This window comes from Phaethon lepturus, unplaced genomic scaffold (genome assembly GCF_000687285.1).
Source record: "Phaethon lepturus isolate BGI_N335 unplaced genomic scaffold, ASM68728v1 scaffold11245, whole genome shotgun sequence".
Lineage (NCBI taxonomy): Eukaryota > Metazoa > Chordata > Aves > Phaethontiformes > Phaethontidae > Phaethon > Phaethon lepturus.
The window spans coordinates 1-23,187 of NW_010541225.1; the positions used below are offsets into that span (position 1 = coordinate 1).

The 23,187-nt window shown below is 47.9% G+C and overlaps 2 protein-coding genes across 2 annotated transcripts in view; one reads left to right on the forward strand and one right to left on the reverse strand.

Moving 5' to 3' along the window:
• Window positions 1-152: 152 nt before the first annotated feature.
• Window positions 153-5,599, forward strand: NDUFB4 (NADH dehydrogenase (ubiquinone) 1 beta subcomplex, 4, 15kDa; the record flags this gene model as incomplete). The annotated part of the gene is made up of 3 exons (XM_010287673.1): window positions 153-299; window positions 2,959-2,986; window positions 5,586-5,599. Coding segments are annotated over 3 exons (189 nt in total), but the record flags the coding sequence as incomplete, so codon positions are not given.
• Window positions 5,600-6,974: 1,375 nt separating this feature from the next.
• The window catches only part of HGD (homogentisate 1,2-dioxygenase), a 25,342-nt gene continuing 9,129 nt past the window's right edge, over window positions 6,975-23,187 (reverse strand). Inside the window, exons 4-14 of the mRNA XM_010287672.1 lie at window positions 22,467-22,572; window positions 18,492-18,551; window positions 17,926-18,017; window positions 17,406-17,440; window positions 16,165-16,244; window positions 15,936-16,035; window positions 13,450-13,574; window positions 12,747-12,851; window positions 11,437-11,563; window positions 7,958-8,139; window positions 6,975-7,344 (exon numbers count right to left, since the gene is read on the reverse strand). Of these exons, the coding sequence (XP_010285974.1) occupies window positions 7,213-7,344; window positions 7,958-8,139; window positions 11,437-11,563; window positions 12,747-12,851; window positions 13,450-13,574; window positions 15,936-16,035; window positions 16,165-16,244; window positions 17,406-17,440; window positions 17,926-18,017; window positions 18,492-18,551; window positions 22,467-22,572 (1,144 nt within the window). The 3' untranslated portion in view covers window positions 6,975-7,212. The remainder of the gene's footprint in view (window positions 7,345-7,957; window positions 8,140-11,436; window positions 11,564-12,746; window positions 12,852-13,449; window positions 13,575-15,935; window positions 16,036-16,164; window positions 16,245-17,405; window positions 17,441-17,925; window positions 18,018-18,491; window positions 18,552-22,466; window positions 22,573-23,187) is intronic.

Sequence of the window (23,187 nt, forward strand, 5' to 3'; positions counted from 1 at the left end):
CGGTGACCTTGGCGCCCTTCGCGGTGCAGGCCGGGAGGCAGCCGGGAGCTTTCTAGGCCCCAAGCCTGCGTCAGGGGCAAACGGTGCTGCGACGAGACGGGTGGGCGTTGCAGGGCCCCTGCGGCCTCACTGTGGTCTTCTTTCCAATCCAGGAAGATCCTGCCTTGACGCGCTGGGCCTATGCTAGGACGCAGAACGTCTACCCTACTTTCCGCCCGACACCTAAGACGTCCTTTCTAGGAGCTCTTTTTGCTATAGGTCCTCTCCTCTTCTGGGCAGCTGTCTTCAAAGCTGACAGGGTAAGTCAGTTGACAGCACTGAACATCAGTGAACACCAAAATGTGAAATGTAGATCTGCCTGGAGACTTAGTTGTTGGGATCCTCTTGCACCTAAGAATGACTAACACCATTGAAGTAATGAGGAAAGGAAGGCTGATACTGAGCCTACTATCTCAAAACGTTATAACTGGTTGCAAACTTCTGCTGTGCTAAGAGCCCTCTATTGTACCCTTGGGTGTGGCCACTCACAGTTTCCCTGATCAGGATATTTTGCTATAGTAAAGCTCCCTGTAGCACTGACAGTGTAAATTAACCATATAATTTTCATTCAAATAATAACCATATTATTTTCAGGTGTTAACATGCAGTAACTGCGCTTTCTTAAATAAATAAACAGGGAGCTTATGGATGACAGACCTACCAAGGTCTCTGTGAATTGCTTAACCATTTCCCTAATCTCATGAAGCAAAAGGGGGGGAGTACTTATGCTGACTACAACACCTGATCTCAGCTGGATTTTTAAGATTTTGGAAGGTTTATCTTGCTTCTTTTCTAACTCCTGAAATGTAGTGTCAGAATCTGAGCAATGGTAGATCATTCTGAAAATACTCGGCTATATACATACATAAGAAAATGTTAGGTGACTGCCAGATGGTGGCTGTTGTAGCTCGTGAATTTGTGGCTATTGTAAAACCCTTTTATTTCCTTCTTTTGCACAAAACTAGCATTTTTAGATCAAGTCATAAACAAGGAAGCACAAATGTCAATTAAAACTAACAGAATATTTGTAGGAAATGCTGTTTACTAGGATGAATTGAAAATACAGGTTTTAGGAAACATGCTGAGCATGTTGATGTAAAGGTTTTTGAGACTTCAGCATCTCTGCAGTATTTTGTCATGCTGGTTTTGTTTTGTACGTAAAACCACACTTGGGCTTAGCCACCAAGTGTGGCTTGGCATGTGAGTGATTGAAAATAGACCTGTGAGTGAAATCTAGACGTACTTGCCTGGGAATATTTAAGCTGAAGGCTTTAATGTAGTCTCCAGGGCAATTTGTTTTCCTTTATTCAGTTTCCCTTACTGATGTTTGGGGATTTTTCTTTGTTTTCTGGTAGTATATAAAGCACAGTAACTATTATACTCTCTTTCTCTGAGGAGTGTTTGTTGTGTGTCTGGGAGAGCAAAAGATAAATTGTCAAGTCTTAAGCAAGTCTTCTGGTTTTATCAAGATTCCAGCAAAGGAATCTGGGCAATATCTGCAGTGTCTGTGTACTGTAACAATACCTGTCAGAAAGGTACCTGACTGCAGAGTGAGATACAAACGGTCTGAAAGTGAATACAGGCCCATTTTGGCAAGTACTGAGAAGTTTCTCCGTAATTCTTGCACTCTCAGCAAGTTCGCAGGTGACACTAAACTGAGTGATGTGGTTGACACACCTGAGGGATGGGATGCCATCCAGAGGGACCTGGGCAAGCTCCAGGAATGGGCCAGTGTGAACCTCATGAGGTTCAACAAGGCCAAGCGCAGGGTCCTACACCTGTGTTGGAGCACTCCCCAGTATCAGTACAGGCTGGAGGATGAAGTGATTGAGAGCAGCCTTGGTGAGAAGGACATGGGAGGTACTGGTGGAGGAAAAGCTGGTCGTGAGCCAGCAATGTGCACTCAGAAGGCCAACTGTATCCTGGGCTGCATCCAAAGCAGCGTGGCCAGCAGGTCAAGGGAGGTGATTGTGCCCCTCTGCTCCGCTCTGGTGAGACCCCACCTGGAGTCCTGTGTCCAGCTCTGGAGCCCTCAGCACAGGAAAGACATGGACCTGTTGGAGCAGGTCCAGAGGAGGGCCCCAAAACTGATCAGAGGGATGGAACACCTCTCCTGTGAGGACAGGCTGAGTGACTTGGGGTTGTTCAGCCTGGAGAAGAGAAGGCTCCGGGAAGACTTTACTGCAGCCTTCCAGTACTTAAAGGGGACTTCTAAGAAAGGTGGGGACAGACTTTTTAGCAGGGCCTGTAGCGATAGGACAAGGGATAATGGTTTTAAACTAAAAGAGAGTAGATTTAGTCTAGATCTAAGGAAGAAATGTTTCACAGTGAGGGTGGTGAAACACTGGTGCAGGTTGCCCAGAGAGGTGGTAGATGCCCCATCCCTGGAAACGTTCCAGGTCAGGTTGGATGGGGCTTTGAGCAGCCGGATCTAGTTGAAGATGTCCCTGCTCATTGCAGGGGACTTGGGCTAGATGACCTTTAAAGATCACTTCCAACCCAAAGATGCTATGATTCTATGATAATTAGATCTCTAAACTGGATTATTCAGACAGGTGGAGGAGGCAGAAACTAAATGTATAAATAACTGATGCAACTAGATTGGTGAAACTACATCACAGGAATTGGTCTCTGCTGGCCTTTGAGGGTGAATAGATGTGCAGAGAGGTCGATCTGAGCACATCTTCCATAGCTGGCAGGTGAAGCTAAATTCCTTGTTCTTTTTTGCTTTTTAACCACAGCAACTGTTAGCAGAGTTTGTGCTTATAGAATCATTTAGATTGGAAAGGACCATTAAGATCATATGTGGTGCTATCTTCCTATAGTCCATGCTGAAATACTAGGACTAGTTTCTCAGCCAAGGCTGATTGAAACTTCTTCTCTAATAGGATAATGATGAATGTTCTCTTTCTTCCACAGGATCGTAAAGAGAAGCTTATCAAAGAAGGTAAATACCACCAACCGTTGAGTGTATTTTAAGTTCCTGGAATTGCAGTGCTGTTCATGGGCTATAAATAAAATAAAGATGTATTGTGTGCTGATGTTTCTCCTTCATAAGAATTAATCTTAACTGCTTGTTCGTTGTCTTGCGTCTTCAACAACTATGGAAAGCGCAAAAATGCAGGATCTTTATATCTAACGCGGATAGATACTCAACCACTGTACTCCTTTGGTCTATGTACAGAGGCTCCTTTTAAACTGCAGAAGTTGCTGCTGTCAGGGCAGTACAGGCTGAAGTTTAAAATTAGTAGTAGGCTAAAATGTTAAGCAAGCCTAAAGCAGTTTAGTAAAGAGCTGCTGTTTGCCCACTAGGTATTTCTTCCTGCTGTCAGTTTGGCTATGTGGTTTGCCCTAATTGGATAATAAGCAGGTTCTGTGATACATTTTTAATAACTTTAGGAGCCTGCCTGACTGCTTTTAATAAGTTGAGTTAATTTTTCTTTTCCCTAGTAAAATATAAGCCTAAACCATGCATTTGTTTATTGCAATAAACTTCTGGATAAAATTACTGTACCAGACTTGGAAATAGTGGGCTGAACACTCTCATGCTATATGTGACTAGCATTTCCACTAATTCTGTGATTCCTGTGAGTGCATAAAAAGATAAGGGGTTTTATTTTTGACACTGATTCCCTTATAGTGTAGGAGAATTCTGTTTCACCCTTGCAAGTGGGCCATGTTTAAAAACAACCCCACAAGGTGTAACTGAACCTTGAGAATGCAAAGATGTCTTCTCAGCTTATTCTTACAAGAATCCCAGTCTTTTCTGCCCAGGTGTCCTGGTTTCAGCCAGGGTAGAGTTAATTTTCTTCATAGAAGCTAGCGTGAGGCTATGTTTTGGATTTGGGATGAGAAAATGTTGATAAGGTGCTGATGTTTTGAGTTGTTGCTAAGCAGTCAAGGACAGTCCAGCTTCTCATGCTGGCCTGCAGCAAGCAGGCTGGGGGTGCACGGGAAGCTGGGAGGGGACACAGCTGGGACAGCTGACCCAGGCTGGCCAAAGAGATATTCCCTACCATATAACGTCATGCTCAGTATATAAAGCTGGGACGAGGAAGAAGGAAGGGCTGGAGGGACGTTCGGAGTTATGGCGTCTGTCTTCCCAAGAAACCATTACGCGTGACGGAGCCCTGCTTCCCTGGAGAAGGCTGAACACCTGCCTGCCCATGGGGGGTGGTGAACAAATTCCTTGTTTTGCTTTGCTTGTGTGCGCGGCTTTTGCTTTACTTATTAAACTGTCTTTATCTCAAACCATGAGTTTCCTCACTTTTACCCTTCCGATTCTCTCCCCCGTCCCACCGTGGGGGAGTGAGCGAGCGGCTGCGTGGTGCTTGGTTGCTGGCTGGGGCTAAACCATGACACCAGGTCAACTGGTACAGGGGGCTCTGGAGTTGTTACTGCCAAAATACTGAGGTGTGAGTGCAAGGAAAAGATATTTTAATTCAGACTTGAATTTTCACATGGCCTGTAGGTGCCATCATGATCCAAACAACCCTTGTTCTTCAGACATTATACAGGAGCAGTTTCTTGCCACAGTTTCTTCACAAATGTTGAGGTCAATGCCAAAAACTCAATCTGATGCAAAAGCTGGAAACTTCCCTCTGCCTGCTGGGAAAGCAGCCTATGTTCTTGACAGTGAAGTCAGCAAGAGCAGCTCTGCAAAGTCCCTTCCCTTCATGATTAGGATGTGACTATGGGCCGTTTGCAGTCCCTCTTCATTAGAGTGAGTTGATGAGCTTTTTCACAGAATGGCTGAGGTGGGAAGGGACTACTTGAGGTCACCTGGTCTGACCACCTGCTCAAGCAGGGCCACCTTGAGCAGGCTGCCCAGGACTGTGTCCAGATGGCTTTTGAATATCTCCAAGGACGGAGACTCCACAACCTCTCTGGGCAACCTGTGCTAGTGCTCAGTCACTCTCACAGTAAAATTGTGTTTCCTGATTATTTATTTTTTAATATTAAAAAGAAAGGGTGTTTCCTGGTGTAGCTCTTCCCTTTCCTGTCTGGGTTATGAAAAGTTCCAGCAGCTGGGGCTTGGCAGTAAGGCTGTGTGCAGCAGCCGCGCAAGGCTGTGGCCTGCTTTAGCAATCCCTTTTGTGCTCTCAACAGCCCTCTCGCACCTGTCTTTGCAGCTTGTTCTTCTGCTAGCTTAACTAAAGCAAAACTAAATAATTCTCTGTGCAGAACAGCTTCTAAAAGACTGTCACAAATGATGCTAGAAGATACGGCTGTGGGTCAGTGCAGAAAGAGAGGCATCAATGCGTGGGGGAAGTGGTATTGAGGGAAAGAAATAATTGCTTGTCTGAGGTTGCTAAATTAACTATCTTCTTGCTGCCACAAACTAATTTGATCTCCCAGGACCCATTTCCTCAGCTAATTGGAACTTGAGTTGCCATACATGTAAATTCTCCCTTGCAGCTGTATTTGTTTCAGGCCAGTTGAGCAAATGGTTCAGGATGGGTTGTGGATGCGCGCAGCGCCTCTAGTCTTTTAGGTCAGCCTCCGATTGACGCTTGCGGCACCTGCCACAGCCCTTTCCTTTGCAGATGAGAGCATCTGATGCTAACATCCCTGCAGATTTGAGCATGGTGCTTGGGGAAAGGCTGCCCTACTTTTCTCTCTCATTTGCAGAACTCTCCAAGCTGTTTTCTTGCAAGGAAGGAATGTGCTATGCTGCCAGAGGTGGGGTTGGTGGTTTGAGGCAGGGGTGCTGGGTGCGTAGAGGAAGGTAAGGGGAGTTGCCCTTCAGAAAGGATGAAGACAGGAGAGTGAAAATGTGCCTTGTGGAATTTTACCCTTGACTGATGTGTTACCACCTGTGTTTGCTTCAGTGATGAGTTCAGAGCAAGAAAAACTCAAGCCTGCAGGTCACTGGGAGATAATTTAGGTCGCAAACAGAAAACAAGCTTTTCCCCTCTGCCTGTGAAACATTTAGACCTCATTTATCCCTGGATCAGTCTGATTAAATCAGCTTCTCTGGCAAATTGATTCTCCTGAATGTCCTTTTCTGAGCTGGCTATTTTAGAGCAAACATCTCCCTGTAGATTTTTAATTTAATACTTCGCTCAAAGCTGATGCTTTTTGTTCCCCCAAGGGTCTGGTGCAGATCCAAAACCAATGATGGATGTAGCTGACTGAAGTTAGGTGTTGCAGCTCTACATTTCCTTCTCTTTTGGAAAATTGAAGATTGCTTTTCTTGGGAAGTAAGGAACATAGATGATCCTGATGGCACCAAGCTTAGTAACTGTTTCACGTGGGTACGTTCTAAAGCACAGGCCTGAGACTTGAGGTCCCTGGGCTGTGCTCCTGGTTCCCAGCCTGCCTGGGGCTTTGGTTTCTGCCTCCACCCTGTGGAACTTGCCACCTGGGGGTGAGGCTTGCATACCCCAATGAACCTCCATGATGTTGTCTGCACTTGAACTTTCTTCCAGGTACCTTCCCAGGAACAAATGCCTGTACTGGCCAGACAAGGCCTTTTGCATTTGCTGTGCTGCAAATTAGCACTTAACTAGGGAGAGAATTTGTCAAGTGCTGACACACAAGTCAATGTTGAAGGATGGCCAGAGCATGGGGTTGGAAAGGAAGCTTTCCCTCACTTAGCAGTGAAGCGCTTTGGGTTCTCCAGCCTTTTCTAATTTCTGGTCTACTTTCCTGACAATCAAGTCTTTCTTTGGCACCCTCCACAGAGCAGCAGGTTGAAAAGGCCTGCTCTAATAAGAGGCCTAGGTCTGCTAGAGCCTTCAGCTCTGTTTGGAAAGCTCTTCCTCTACAGACAGCGAAAATGCTTTATTGATCCCTAGTTGCTCCCTGTGAAAAGGCAGACGGGGTTGCATTTTCAGGCGGCCCTGCGACCAGGGGCTGGCTGCTACCTTGTATCCGCGCAAGGTACAGCATTCACACCAACTACAGGTAGTGAGAGCCATGCAAGTACTTCAGCTTCAGCATGTCACCAGGAAAACTTTAATTGGATAGTTGAAAGATAAGAATAATGATGTTTTTTTACTGCATTTCCCAAGTTACATAGGGATGATCATTTTCATGGGTCGGTGGCTGCTAGAAATGCTGTTCTGTGCTGGAGCACTCTGCGTTGCCCGAGTCAACTTGTGCCACCACCCGTAGGTATGCTTATTTCCCTATCTTCATTCACGTGTTGCAAGTAACAAATACTTCACTTTACTTGCACTTAGGGTTGAAATGACTTTTCAGAGGTTCCCAGCACTTGTAGTAGTTTTTATCTAGGCGGTTGGAGGTCTGGAGGCCCCATTTGGTGACGGCCAGACTGAGGGATGATTCAAACATGAAGGCCTGTTGGGAAGTGGGAAGGTAGGTTAAGGCAAGAGGGCAAGAGTTTGCATCTAGGCAAGGTGGCTCTGCTCCACCACAAACAGGAGTTGCACACATGGTCCAGCCCTGCCAACTTCTGCCTCCAGCCCCATCAACCCAGGGGGAAAAAGCTCTTCAGAGCTGGCATTGCAATGCTGCAAACCAGGTCTCAGGAGTGACTTCAGATTCCCTGCATACCCAGGAAGGCCAGGCTGTTCCAAAAGCTCTAGTTCAAGGTCTGTTGATGATCATCATTAGATTTGAGGGGGTGGAGATGGTCAGGGATTTAGTTTCTTTTTCCATAGGCTAAGACAAAAATTAAATTAATCAGCGTGAAAATTCCCGGCTTCCTGCTCAGGCAACAATTTATGTGGGCAGATGATCAAAGCTACCTGGCATCGCATGTCCCCAGGGGAGCTCCTGGGAGTTGAATGGTGCTGATTGATTGGTTGGTAAGTGAGGAGAATGCTGCAGCTGTTTGGTCCAAGTACTTTTTCCCACTTGCCAGCAAGAAGCTAGGCTGTACTATGAGAGTGGCACAGCCACACTATGGTGTGCGGTATTTGAAATCTTACTGTCTCCCTTGGCTCCTTACCATGGTCCCTTCTGCAACCCTCTCAGGCTCCAGCTTGGCTTTGCTCGCCTTCTCAAAACAGTCAGCGTCTGGCCCGTGAGGAGTCATCATGCTGTGCAAGCTGGCCCCTCCAGGCTGGAAGCCTTCCTCCTTTGCTTCGTAGTGGCCTTTGATGAGCCCCATGAACTCACTCATGCAGTTCCCTGCAGGAGGCATAGAGAAGAGGTTGCAAGACAGTGTGACTGGGAAGCACCACAGCTGGGCTGCAAGCTCCTTGAAACCCACGAGCTAAGCTGGGTCGGGCAGTGGGTGGAGTGGAGGTTCCTAAGCAGGGCGGCGCAGGAGAAGACCTCAGGGATCCTACAGGCAATGCTGTACAGGTTTTATTCTGCCCTTAATTATCTGGATTTAGAAACCGAGACCTCCCTAATGAAGGTGCATTGGTGTTGGTAGACCTGTGCTTTTCCTGCCACCTCGAGCTGTGTAAGTAAGTACTACATCTGCAAACAGACTGCCTGGTGTAACCTGATATTTGCAGACTTGGGTTAGAGATCTTAAAGCGCTGGAAAGAAAGTTCAGTGTAGTCATCCCTGTGTTACAGGCACGGAGGCACAAAATGCCTGGCTGGCAGTCTGGTGAGAAAGCCTGCTCTGCTGTTCTTCTACCACCTCCAGTGGTAGATATTCTTCTACCACCTCCAGTCCAGCCAGGCGCTTCAGTGCCTTATGCTTTTGATTTGTGCATTATTTACTTATTTCTTGAGAGCCACTGTGTGTGCAAAGACAAGGGGCCAAATTCATCTTTCGCCAAGGAAGAACACTTTTAAGTAGACCCTCTGAAACCAATGGAGTAATATACCACTAACTTAGGTTAAGGATGGCTATATCTAACAATTCAGTGCTTACTGAGTTATGCTCCCAGAAAAAGAAGCACTTTCACAACTGCCATCCCAAGGTTTCAGCTTTAGTAGACCTGATGTGACTAAACAATACGGCAACTTTCTGCTTAGCGGTCAGTTTTTGCAAAACCAGGACACGCTTCTGTAGCTATGTTATATATAGCCCCTTTTAACCACAAGTTTGGTCTTTGTTAAGTACAATCCAGGGTCTGAAATGTTTAACAGCAAAACTAATTTAGCTCAAAGCAGAGTTGGTGTATATGTATATGCAAACATTTACTAATTTTCATCCCAAGCTGTCAGTATCTCATGTAAGACTGGATTGTTACAGGCTTTTCATTGAACTCTCTCATGTATTGGGCTTGGTGTGTTCAGACTGCTGTACAGACCTGACGAGCTGGATTGCCAACGCATCTGCAGCAGGACTCATGCTATTGCTTAGGAAGAATGGGCCGGTGAGTAGAAAACCAGGCTAGGACTTAAGAGATGAGCTGAGTCCGATTTCTTACTTCTTCACAGATTTCCTACATCACTCCAAAAACCTAGGCATGCCTCCATTCCCTATGGGTAAAATAGCATTGTCCTCTACAAGCAGGATGCTGTGATGTTAAAATCCCTCAGTGGCCATTAGGTATTAGGTCCCACTGTCATGAGAATCACGCAAGTACTCTCCCAGACACAGATGTAATATATGGTATAAAAGCTGTATCAATCAGACACATTTTTCAACTTGTGTTCCAGACACCCTAGAAGTAATTCACAGCCTCCAGGGATGTAGAAAGGTGACAAAGAGAAATCAGTATTTATGAGCTGCACAGCCACCTTTGTATGGGAAATTTTTGGTCCACCATTGCTATATTTATACTTGGGGAGAAGTTAAGGCAAGATGAAAAATCATGACTCTGAGCGCACCAAAGTTCTCTGAACCCAGGCTTTTCACTGCACATGAGAAGAAGAGGCAACAGGGAACTTCTGGAAAACAAAATAGGCCTCTTGTAAGACATGTGGTGAGAAGAGAGTTCAGCAGCACTGAACATGTGCTACTCCTACCCCAGAGTTGCTCTGTCTTGTTACGCCTCTCTAACGGTACAAGATTCTCATCACTGCACTGATTTCAGAGGGAATTAACGTGCAGCGTCTTGATAATTGACTGTTGCGATGTCTGCCTTGCCTTACCCACTCAAGTTCTGCCCCTCCATGGCTGGGCTAGAGTAGACAACCAGCTTGCTCATCACAGTGCTCAAGCCTATGGCTGAGGTACTGTGGTCAAGTGAGTAGTTCTGGTAGCTATGTGCATGGGTGCTCTTAGCTCACCACACAGACAAGAGAAGGAGAGTTATTTCAGCCATCTTCTACCGCAGAATAAGCAAGGTTGAACAAGTTCATGTTGTTAAACACTACCTGTCTGTGGAAAGTTAGCAAAGCTCTGCTCATGCACAGCAACTTCATTGTGGTAAACGAGCAGTGAGTCTCACCTTTTAGGGTCTAATAAAAGAGGTAGCTGTGACCTGGCACTATCCCAGCTGGTCAGCAGACATGTTTCCATGTCACACTCATTACTGGGAATGGAAGCAGAATGACAGGGCAGGACTTTTTGCCTGTGGGATTTACTCAGATGGCGGCACAGCTGCACACAGGGCTTGCAAGCACCGCTAATTCTGCCAGCCCCCAAGACGCTTGGAAATATGTCTAAGTAGCAGGAGGAGCTGGCTATTAAACTGTGGTTAGTTAGTGCAGAAAGCCTTTGAGCCCTTCAAAGGGACCATAGTGTGACCTTGACAGCTTCTGAGATGAGGCCTTTTTAGCTGTCGACGGAAGTAGCGCGCAGCACGAGCAAGCTTTCCCCCTCAGTCTCATAAAGCAGGTTGCCTCATCCATACCCTGGAAAGACAATCCCATGTGGGCAACTGGATTTATAGCATCCATTCAATGCAACATGTGGTCATGCTCTGCCAAGACGAAACCAAAAAACTGCCAAAAAGAAACCAGCTCTGGTGAGGGCAACAAAATTCCCCCCAAATAAAACAACTGCCTGAGAAGGAGCCCAGTTAAGGCTTCTTAAGTGCCAGAGGTACCTCCATCACTGTGCAGGTGGTGAAGAAGGGCTCAGAAGAATCAATTCAGTTCTTTGTTGTAACTTTGACCTTACACCGTGAGGGCCTTGGGCACCTTCTATGTCTCTCTGCTTCTCGCCACCTGTGATGTATTTTCCTTTCTCCTGTTCTTTATCTATGTACTCTAATGAGATAATGATGTTAAGCAGTTCGTGGCTGAATGACAGGACAATTTCTGATGCATTTGTGCAATGCCAAGTTCAATATGCACCCGGTCCCAGTGGGACCCCCTTGAGTACAGACGCATCCATCTATGCCCACACCACCAGCCCATCGCCTCTGAATTTGCCTGAGATGCTCTAAATAGGAACATCTTTGGGTTTGTTAATTTTCCAGGGAGGACTGACTGACTCCAAGAAGCTGACTCTAACTGTGCCAAGGGCAGCAAATCAGACTGCTTCTTCCCTGTGCGTGCTCTCAAATAGATGGAGGCTTGTTTTTTCCCTGCAGTCCTGTACTCAAGCACAACCAACAAAGAGCAGACATACGGTGGTAGTATGGTGGACGGAAGGTCTTGTTAGCTACCCCCCATCGCGGGGGGAATATGACAAAGTCAGCAAGTGCCACTCCAGGACGGGTCGACTTGGCTGTCAGGACAGTGAAGATGGAAGGATCCTGAAAAAAATAACGAAGCAAAAAGCATGAAACAGAGCAGGGCTCAGAGCTATCTGCTCAGGTCATCCAGACAGTAAACCTGACTGATACAGCCTCTCCCTTGCCAAAACACTTTTACCACTTGTCTCTGGTGGTGTGGGTGAGACTTGTGACCCTGTGTGACAGCACCCAGCATCTTGATCCCATGCAGAACATGGGAGACAAGTGATGGGGCTGGATGGTTCTTCCTTTAGGTGGCCTTGGAGAGCTTTCCCTGCCCCAGCAATGATGCCGGTGGCACAGATGCAGGGGAGGGACAGCCCTGCAAGCCTGTCTTGTAATTCCAGGAGCAGTCTCCAGCACTTCTCCTACCATGAAAACATACCTCTTCCTTAGCTGGTTAAGAGGACAGGAGCATCCTGCTGGAGGCATCTAGCTTCACAGCCCTGCTAGTTTACAAACAGGGGGAACAAAGTGCAGAGAAATTATGGCTTGTTTCAAGGATTTTTGAAGTCTCTAGTCCAGTGGAGTGATTTTCTGGGCTTTGATCCCAAAACTGTCCTTCTGGCAGGTTTTTCTGGAGTTTAAACAATACTTTCTGTTGGTTGTCTCACTAGAAATGCTCCAGTCTCCTTGCACACCCACTTGCAGAAGCGGTGCCAAGAGGTGGCAGCGCTGTGGGCAGCTCTCCCACTGGGCTGGTTTCCTTTTTAGAAGAGCTCCTCACATTAGTTTTGCCTTTAGTTATTTTCCATAAGATCTAGAAATTATTGCAATGAAAGCTGCCAGCTCTTCGAATGAATTTCAGTGCTGGGCTCAGAGGAATCAGGGGAAGGAGTCTATGCAATTGCAAGAAGTAAGTCAAGGCAAGAATTTTAAACAGGAGTCTTTTTGCTGAGTAGCATGGTGTGTGTTGGCTTCAGTGTTCAGCTCTCCTCCAGGGTGCAGAAATTCTATGCTAAGCTGCATAAAGCAGTTTAAGAAGCTGATCAACCTCCAGTTATGTCTTTGGACCACAGAAGAGGTTGTCTTTCTCTACAAGGGCTTGGTTTGGGCCCAAGGAAAGCAGTGCAAGAGATTTCATACTCTTTCTTAGAGCACAACATATTTTTTAACAGGCTCTGAGCCCTTGGAGCTCAAGGTGAGTTTGGATGGTACAGTATCCATGCAGCATTGCTCTGCCTTACCCAGCTCCAGAACTTACCGCGTGATCAAAAGCAACAGAGTTAATGACCATGAATTTTTCCAGATGGTATTTATACGGTGTGTAGTTCCCATGCCAGGCTACAACATTGAAGGGGGAGAAATCCTACCAAAGCAAAAAGGCAGACGGTTACCATACACAGCCTTCCAATTTGCTACACATATGCAGGGCACTGCTCTTTCCCAAATTAAAAATGAGTTTAGTGCCGGTGAGAGGTACACTGGCAGCCTGGAGCACGAAGCCCTTTAGGCACAGCCCGACATTGCAAGGACGTGGTTTTCCTCAGCATTTCCACTTGGTGAGTCTCAGCCTCCCCTCTGGGGTTTGGTCTCTAGGGGCTTTTGGGTGCCCAGGCAGTGCTTGAACAAGGCCAGCTGCAACACTGGATCTCTGGTAAGGAAACCCTGGCTTTTCACAGCAGCCCCAGCTCCTCTTTTCTACTCTGTCACTATAAACATAAGGAAAGAGTGAGGCAAAGTCCATCATTGACCCTTTGGGCAACGAAGTCTTCACAAACATTTTCCAGACTGAGGAGCCTCACCTGGGAAGATGAATGACCCAACAAGTCAAGGGCTCAGCCCTGCTCCACTTAACCCAGCAGGACCTCCTGAGACTATGTGCACGCTACTGAGTTGCATATCCCAGGCCATGCACTGGCAGTCACTGTGCTTCAGTGTTGCCTCTTCTCCTGGGGCATCCTCACCTGCTGGGCTGCAAACAGCTTGCCCTGGTACTTGCTGATCACTGTGTAGCCCCCCGGCACTTGGCGGTCCTCATACCATGCAACAGGCACCAAGAAGTCACGTGGGTTGGCCAGGCCATTGGCTCCTGCAAAGGAAAAAGAGACACCAGAGCTCTTGAGGCAACCTGCAAGCAAAGTAAGAGGCTGGTGCAATTTCATGGCTTCATGGGTGCCCTTCTGCATTTTGAATGTCCTTACTGGTTCTTGGCCCACCATGAAACCTGAAATAGTCATGTACTTCTTGTGCTCCTATAAATAGGTAATTGTAATACATCCTAGCATTTAAGTCCATGCTCTTCATACGTGACTGAGACAGGTCTCCCCTAGTGGCCTTCTGAACAAGATTAGTACTTCTTCCCCAACTAAAGGCATGCAGTAACTAGGAATTAAGAAAAAAACGGAGGGTGAAATGCTCTCTGTTCCTGGACATCCTGCTGGTTGGACACTTAGCCGTGCAGAAGTTATGAGGTATGTCGTGAGGGGGCCCAATACATTCCTGAATGCTTGCAAAAAGAGTAGTAAAATAAGGGCTAGTGTTACCTACAGACTCTGGGCACACTGAGGGGTTGGTTAGTGTGAGGAGTGCATTTTCAAAGTGCAAAACACCATATGGGTGCTGAAGTATTTTTCTTATTATTAGTAGTATTATTGTTACAAAGTGGTTTTGAATTTCTTGGATAAAAATGCAGACATTACTACCTGCTGCTAAGATTTAACAGTCAGTGCTTTTCTCCAGCTGTCATTTTTCAAGTGAAAAGTGAAGTTAGAATAAAGTAAGACTGAAATACAAAGGATCTTGGTCTCTGAGGGGAAGGCGGGTAGGTGGTGAGAAGAGGAGCTCTTATAATTGCCACCTCCTGAAAAGGTTTACAGGCAAGTGCACTCATTTTCTTTTCTCCAGAAAGTAAACCTTATAAAGATTCCTGCCTTCTGGAGACTGACACCCCCCGCCCCCTCCAACCCAGTCCAACAGTGTCTGAAGAAATAGTTAATGGGAAAACCTGTTACAAACAGGCTTGGGCAACGATATCAGTAATCAAGTGGAGCAGGCACAGAGCGCAAGAAGTGGGTGAAGGCAGGTAACCTCAGCTGGCTGAAAGGAAAGCTGCTGAAAAATCACCGTAGGCTTGATGCAGAAAGAGATGTGCCCAGCATGTCACACGGGAGAGATGGTTGAGTGGGTTCCCATTAAATGGCTGCAAATTAGGTCGGTTCCCCACAGCAAGAATGACCGGCTTCCATTTCACTATGACCATGAGATGTTTGCAAAGGCCCTCTGAATGCAGATGGGCCATGCCAAGCTTCTTACTGATTGATAATACTTACTCAGTTTACTTCAATCGTGGCCAGTCTTTTAGATCTCACTGAGAGCTATAAAACAAGCACAGTCTAGTGGGGGAAAAAAACCCAACCTAAGATGAAAAACAACCAACCCCAGAACTCCAGTCTGAATGTGGAGAACCATTGGTACCAGTTTTGTAGTTATTTTAGCTGTCACAAGGGAAGTTTCACTTCCTTTCCCTGAGATGATCTTAGTAGCAGTAACCAGGAGGTGTTTTTCTGAGCAAGAAAAGTTTGGAGGTGAGTGCTCCAGAGATAAGACATGTGAGATAACCTGAGCTAAGCACCTCCAGAAAGCTGGCTGGGAAATCACAGCGTGGATGGCGGGGCTTCAGATGCCACGCACCCTTGCAGAATCTTTGCCAGAGCAGCAAGAGGCTGTTGCCTTCGCAATCCGTGACGTTGCACAGACCAGGAGGCAGCTGGCAGAGAGGATCTGTGATTTAAGAGAGAGCTAGACCTGTGCTCAGTGAAGGCAGATCTGGCAGCACGACACAGAGATGTGAATGTGTTGCTGATCCCAGTTCTGTGCTGCTCATTTTATTGATTACAAGTTCTCCAAGGAGAACAACTTCTGACACTAAGGCACTCTAGGCTCTAGAGCTCTAAGAACCTCTGTTCATAAAGATGGGGGGAAAAACATTTGATTAAATCTAAAATGGGGCTTCAAGAATATCTGTTGCCTCTGAAATCTGTCTTTCCTTTTACCAGGTAAATTATTTCCTATTACTCCAGTTTATGCTGTATCTGTAAGTAAAGGGGATCAGTGATGATGGCCTTTTGAGTTTGTTTTGGTAGGAACATATTCAGAGCCAGCAGATGGGGATTCCCAGATCAGAAGGGAGAAGAGAAAGGGGAAAAAGGGGAGAGAAACAGTCCCTTCAGTCCCAGGAGACAACTGGGCTGTCACATTGTGGGGGGGATGCTTGCTTTGCTGGGGAATAACAGTGCTGGGATGGAAAGCATTTTTGGGAAGAAGTGTGTGCACGGGAGGATCTATTATGTAGGAGATAAAAGGATGGATTTGGGCATGGATTTTGGCATGAATTTGCTAATTCCTGGCTGTCTCTATGAAATTCACTGTAGGTCTGATGGGAGACTGTTACCAATGGGCCCCAGGTCAGGCAGCTCGAAGTGTGCCCCATACACCTCCAGGATGTAGCCTCTGGTCTCTCCAAACACCTCCACACTGAAACGCATTCCTTGCTGGAAAATAAAGGAAGATACTAGGACCCTCCCAGGACTTTCCTCACAATCCGCAAATGGCTGAATGCAGGCTCTGGCTTGCTCCAACGTCGGGCTCTGAGCCACAGGCACGGTGCAGTCAGCCCTTACCTGGATGACACAGATTTCATTGGGCTCCACTAGCATCTTCCCAAACTCAGTTGTGATGAGCAGTTTCCCTTGCTGGGGCACTGTGGAAACAAAACGCGGGCAGAGGAGCTGAAGCAACGTGGTGAATGCCTTCCTCTCTGTCCACAAGAGCATCTGGGCTCCAAGGAAGAGCAACGGGCCCTTTCTGACCGTGTTTTGTAGTGGGACCAGGCTCCATCTCACATGCAGAGCCTTGCAGCAGAGATGTCTGCACTGTAGGGAGACCTTCCAGACCAGCCCCATGGCCCCACATCACAGCAGGTGCCTGTGAAGTTAAGCCATGCAGCACCTTGACGTAGGGTTTATGCCACAGATGCTAAGTCCAGGTAAATGGGTCTTGGTATATTCAGGGCCAAACCTGTCCATATAGTGACCTTTACGTAAAACAGTGCATGTACCCATCCTTGTCCTGACTCCAGCAGTGTGAGATATCTGGGAATAGCTAATTCTCCCTGCTTCCTGAGGGTAGAAGTAATGCTTCCCTAACAACTGCAATATTTCCTGGACTGTCCTGGCATGGGAGAGCTCACATTGTGACCTGAAAAACAAGCAGATTTTCAAAACCTGTCCTAGGACTTTTACTTCTCAGTAGTGAGGGAGGTGAGTGAGAACAATTTAATAGCTATTTTATGAGAGGATTGTTTCTGTTCGTGACCCTGAGGCATTCCTAAGTTCAAGCAAATATCAGCCTTCTGATACCACTCAGAATATTTTTCGGCATGTGCACACTTTTAGGTGCCAACCTCAACACTCATCATGGAAGCCTGGTTGCCTGAGGCTGGCAGAGTGCAGGAGCTAAGCTGCTGTGCCAAATACTCTTGGACTGAAGCAACGAAGGCATCTAGCTGTAAACTGTTCAGAAATCCTGAGGCTTATGTTTTCCAGAAAACCTCTGCCTGTGGTTTACCAATCTGAGGAGTGCTGGGAAATGGTCCCTGAGCACCATGCCAAGGAAGTTGGGTCACTCCTCATAAACAAAGTTGAGGTCTGGCACAGACGTGCGCTCTCTGAGCTGAACGGGAGCAGAGCAATCTGCCCAACAGCCCAGCTGGTGCCAGACCACCAAATCTGGATGGCATGAGGGTGAAGACAACCCTCCTCTCCAAATCTTGGCTGTAGGGCTGTGGAGGAACGAGAGGCAGGCAGGTGGCAACCCAGGTAGACCCTTGTGGGGGAAAGGAAAAGCCAAAGCATCAACTCACCAATTAGGAAGTCGCCATCTGAATTATAAAGGCATCTAAAGAAAAAGGAGAACAGGAAGGTCAAGGTGCTGTAAGCCCCAGCCACAGACCGCAGCTACAGCTGGGGAGTTTTGAGTTGTGAGATTGACGTGGCAGAGGTCTTCCCTTCGGCACCAGGAATGATATTTGCAGGTCAGTGAATGCAAAATACGGGCCGGTGCAGAGGGGGCAGGGAGGTTTAATGTGTGTGGCCTGGAAGCAGGATATCCTCCAACCTCTCCAGGTCCTTGTCTTTGTGGCCATGGGGGCATCATGTGCTGTAAACTGGGGAGCAGGGCTAGCGTCCCCCGTGAGCCGCTGCAGAGGGTAGTGATGCCCATCAGAGGCTGCGTACATGTTGACCTCCGAGGAGCAGCTCTGATCCCTGGGACAAGAGCACCCGGATCCAACACATTCCCTCTTGCTGCATCCCCATGCCCAGCTCCCTCTTCCTCTTGCGGGCTCCCCACCCGCTCCCCCAGTGCTCGGCCATGTCGCTGACCTGTCAAGCATGGAGGTGTTGCAGACGAAAACATGGATGGCGATGCCATTGCGTCCTCTGGGCTCGCCGGCGCCGCACAGCGTGTGCAGTCCCTGTGGGCAAACAGGGAGTGAGCGGCAGGCGGGGGGGGGCGGTGGGGCAGGGGCCAGCCCCCTCCCCTCCCCTCATCCCACCCCTTTGCTGGGGCTCGCCCCCCTCTCCCTGCTTCCCGTACCGCTGCCGGCCTGTCCATGTTCAGCCTTTGGTCAAACACGTTGGCTTCACTTTAGTATCTCAGGGGGTTCTTAGCAGTCTAGGTAAGGTGGTGGTTTCCAGCCCAAGGGCTGGGGGGAGCTGGGGGTTGGGGCTTTTTTGAAGAGTTCCTTGGAAAGCAACGAGGAGAATCAAGCCTACTGTCAGGTGGTTGAAATCTGGGATCCTCTCCTCCCCCACAGATGCTCTGCTTTGACACCAGAGGTGTCAAAACCACTGCTGGTAGCCCCATGCTGAACATCCCGTGTGCCCTGCTACCCTCCGAGGGGGAGCGGAGATGGAGGATGTCCGCGTGCCCTGGTTCCCCAACTTACGCTCACGAAGTCCAGCTTATTCTGAGGGGCTTTTGGGATCTCGAAAGGTTTCCATCGCAGCTAGAGTGCAGCAAACAAAAAGCAAGACAATTATGCCAGTGGTTATAATGCAAATAGTGGCAATTCAAAAGAAAGCAGTTGCCCCCAGCTTCCCTGCCCTCTGCTAGGTGAGGTAGCTTTCTCTTTCCTCTTTGCCTTGATTGATTTGGTTTACAGGTTTCTTTTGATTTATGGAGCTTTTTTTTTCCTTTTTAATTATAATTCTGTAAAATGATCGGGAGGCCTGCGTAGTGCCAAGGTTAAAAAAAAAAATCCCATTTACAATCTCTCTCTTCCTCTACAACTAACAACACTGTTGAGAGCAAAAGAATTCAGATGAGGCAGCTTTCCACAGCCAAACCGTCACGGTCCCGTGCTCCACGTCCCGCTGGATGATTCACTCCGTGACCTGAGCATGACGTTCCAGTTTGCTCCACCTCATTTTCCCCACATCCGAAGCAGAAATATCTCTACCTGTGTGAGTGGGAGCTGCGAGCAGCACTAATTGCTTCTTGCAAAGCCTGTCGAGATCCTCAGGCAGAAGGTGCCAGAGGAGCCTGAAGTATTTATTACCGCTAATGACATATCAAGGGTCTTTGCAGCTCCTGGGAACGAGGTGCTGAGGCTGAGAGCCCCTCACTGCGGGGGTTCAGTGCAGACCAACCCAAACACCCAAAATAAGGAGGATGTTGATGTGGCCAGCTGCCAGATGTATCTTCTGCATCGATACGCTTGACCCCAGATGAAAGTGCCTGTGATTCTGGGCATCCACAAGAACATTCTCTTGCTTTTAGCTGCCCGACCTGGCAGTTCTTGAGGTGTTTTTAGGCTGGTGCGCTGAGAAAACAAAGCTTATGGGCCTCTGTGTCTGTGCCTGCCGCTCCCAAAAATTTTGAGCTACATGAAATTTCAGCTAAATTTGGATGGGATACAAAGATACTAAACTCCCCCAAGCCTCAGGGAATTTTTCCAAACCTGAACCAAGATGTGGGTGCCCAGGAGACTTGTCAGGCTCTCCAGGAGAGCCAGCCCCGGGAGAAAACAGGCAGCTGCGCCCAGCGAGTGCCTCTGCGAGTAAAGCTGAGAGAAGCAGGGGCTCATGGCTAATTAATCAGCTGCACCCCAGGCCTGGCCCCGCAGCTTGGACCTCTCTGCTCTGCTCTAAGAAAGAAGCCATCTGCTTTCCAAGGGCATCCCACCGCCACAGCCTTGCAGCAGCCCTGGGTTGCCTGGGTCGGATCCATCCCTCATCCCTTCCTCGCCCCATTCCATCTGCTGCTGGGCAGAGCCACGTTTTCCTCCCCAGGAGATCTGGGTGGCTCCGTGCCGGTGCGGGCTCAGGGTCACACTGCTGGGCTGCTGGGCGGAGGGGAAGAGGCTGCTGGAGAAGCTGCATGTCCTGGATGGAGGCACCAAGCACACCTGCCAGTGGGTCAAATATGACCCTTGCAAGGTATCGACCCCTCACAGGAAGATGGTGGTGAACCTCAGGTTTTGCCTTCAGACTTCTTTGAAGCGTGTTTTCCTTTGGTTTCTGAGACTGCTTTCCAGACATGAACCAGAGTCAACACAAAGCACAGTCAGAAGGTGCTCCTGAGCCTGCTGCCACCCCCAGCAGTGAGACCTTCCCTGGCTCCTCTTCGTTTCGTTGGCACAGCAGCTGTGAAGGCCAGTGGTGGCATCTCGATGTGAACTGTTCCACTAACAATTGTTTTAAGCCTTCAGGGTTGGGAATTTGGAACCATCGACAGAACCCATTGGGAATCACTGACAGAAAGGACACGCAGAGGGACAAAGAGAAAAGACCCAGAAAACAGGACAGAGAGAGAGAGGGAGAGGGAGAATGGGGAAAAGGAGATAAATAAATGCTAGGTATAAAGATGGTCTAAAGGGAAGCAAATTTTCTCACTGAGGAATACGGAAGATAACAGATGAAATAATAAGGATAGTGCAGTTCCTACATAACAGCTTCATTTTCACTTTGGTCCCTGTGGACACCTCCACATTTGTCATTCCTGTGGGACAAGGAGAGCAGGAAACGTCATCCAGCACATTGGTCACAACTGAAAATGGTGTCTAGCCCCTCTCCTCAGAAACGCTTGCAAACTGCTAAGCCCCTGCTCAGCTCTGCACGCTGTTTGTCCGATGTGACTCTGCTGCCTTTGGGTTTCACCGATGAAGAGAAGAACGAGCGCCCTGAACCAGAAGAGAAGTCCAAGACAGCCAGCAGGCAGCCAGCACCAGGTGCTTAAAACAGAGAAGCTTTTACTGTTGTTTCCCTGCTTGTATGGTCCATGAACCTCCTGAGATATGGCACCTCTGTGGTTACTATTACTTTATAGTTTTTCTCTCTCCAATGTTTGTCCAATCACTTTTTGAACCCACCTCCATCCTCTATCAAGAAGTTTCACAGTTTATGCTTTTTTATTTTTTAACATGACATTTGTTATTGGTATTCATTTTCTCCCTGCCTCTCAATTATAGCTTCCCTTGGTCAACTGTTCCAGGCTGGAGAGCTTTCAGTTTCAGCATTTCTTGCATGGATGTCACCCCATATTTTTCATCATCTTTTTCCCCTTTTCTTTTTTGTCCACTGTGCCTTTTGTAATTCTGCCATTGTCTTTGGGCAACATTAAAGGATTTTTTCCCATTGACTTCAATGGGCTTTGCAAAAAGTACCTCCATATGGCCATCCTTTTAGATGGATGATGACTGGGAAAGCTCCTTAAGTGAGGTGGGCAAAACACAAAGCACTGCAGGGAAGCGTTGGTCTGGTCTAACAAACTGAACTTGGTCTCTGGCTCTGCTTCAGAGAGGATGAGAAGGAAAGCAGGAAGACAGCTTCCACTTACTGCTAGGAAATAACCCCTCTGGGTTTGATGCTTGCCATTGAAATCGGTGAGAGAGAGAGAGTGGGCAGGAGCATCGTTGCTGTTCCCTTAGGCAAAAGATGTACTATGCGTAAATGGCTTGAGGTGCTTGAGAGCCGGGCGTCTTGGAATTGACGTAATCATAGATAACCGTAACGTAGATGTGGGCTACAAAAGGGCATCGGGGATGGATGAGGTGACAGAAGTCATTGGGGCTTCATCTGGGAAGAAGCACCAAAGGGACCTAAATTTGTATTTAGGTCCCTGTCACCGCTCCTTGGTCAGTGGCTGGAAAACATGTTCCAGCAGAACTGGGAAAGTATTTAGACAAATTGTGAGGCTGCTGGGAGGCTGGAAATTAGCTAATGATGATGCATCAAAGGGCAAAACCGAAGAAGGGTAAAAACTGATGACCATGAGATGATGTTGACAGGAGAACAGCAGGAGGAGAGAGTCAGATTAGCAAAGCCAAATGTTCTGGGGCTGGCAGGGAAGAAATCATGATTAAAGATGATGGCAAGACCGTAACAGAGGAAGACAAATGCCGTGTCTCTGCGCGACTCTCCAGAATGAAGCTTGATTTCCCACGAGGGCTGCAGAGAAACAGGCTGGCAGCCAGCAGCCTCTCCGAAAGCGCAGGGAAGGAGGGGATGGATGGCAGAGATGCGCTGCTGCTCTGCCTGCGGGGCTGAGGCATGATGAGCCTTTGACGGGGGACACTGAAGAGGAAGAGAGAGCAGCCTGAAAGGTGGCCAACAGGAGCCCCCAAGGGAGATGCTAGAGAGCACAGACCGAACCCTGAGACACTGCGGCCATGCTGGGAAGCAGCACAAGCATCCATCAAGGTGGGAAGCAGCAAGCACCACATTGAGGGCTGACCTTCCTTGGATGACCCGTAGGTGAGGAACACTGGGTGGCAGTCAGGACCCAGCTCCTGTGTTGGCCAGAACCCCAACTCCCTATGGCTCTCCTCAGACCTCTTGCAGCTCAGTGCCTTTGCACCCCTGGTTAGCTTAATATTTGACTGTCCTTGTGGCAGGACCACGGCTCTTTCCAGCACCATTACCTGGTTGGGATCGGGCTCAACTTCATCCCAGTTGTGTGTCAAGTGGCCCTCCTCGAGAGGTTTGAAGGGTTTGTGGCAGACTGAAGGTAGGATCCGGTACAGCCAGCTACAAAAAAGGAAAAAACTTGGATTAGCCTGGGGGAGAGGTTAAGCCCTCTGGGTGGCTGCCAGCTGGTTGAGCTCATAAAGGCATGAATAACATATACACTGGTGGCAACTGGACCAAAAGATGTATTAAATATCAAACACCAGCTCACAGACAGACAATTCCAGAGAGGCGGCTTTTTATTATCAGCTCTAAATACAAACATAGGCTGTTATGTGTAGGTAAATGTCTATATGTGTGTTTACAAATCATTATATATGTTTGCATTCACACACACACATATATACAAAATAAAGATACAGCTTTTTCTGCGGCTGAAATACAGTAGTCTCTGAGGTGGGAAAAAACCTACTTAAACATAGCTACAAAGCAGCTCAGACAAGACAGGGATGAATACAGTAACTGAAAGTACAGAGGAGCTTTCAGGAGACAGAAGGTCACAGCCGGTATCTGAATTTGGATGGATTACTGAAAGTAGCGCCCTATGCCTGGCTGGCCCGTGGGACCACCAGTGGAACCATGCAGCAAGGACCGGAGCTTTGTGTGAGATGATGTGTTCTACCACCGTAGGAGGTCCCCCACGCCTCCGTCACTGCCTGGGACCATCGCTCCCGT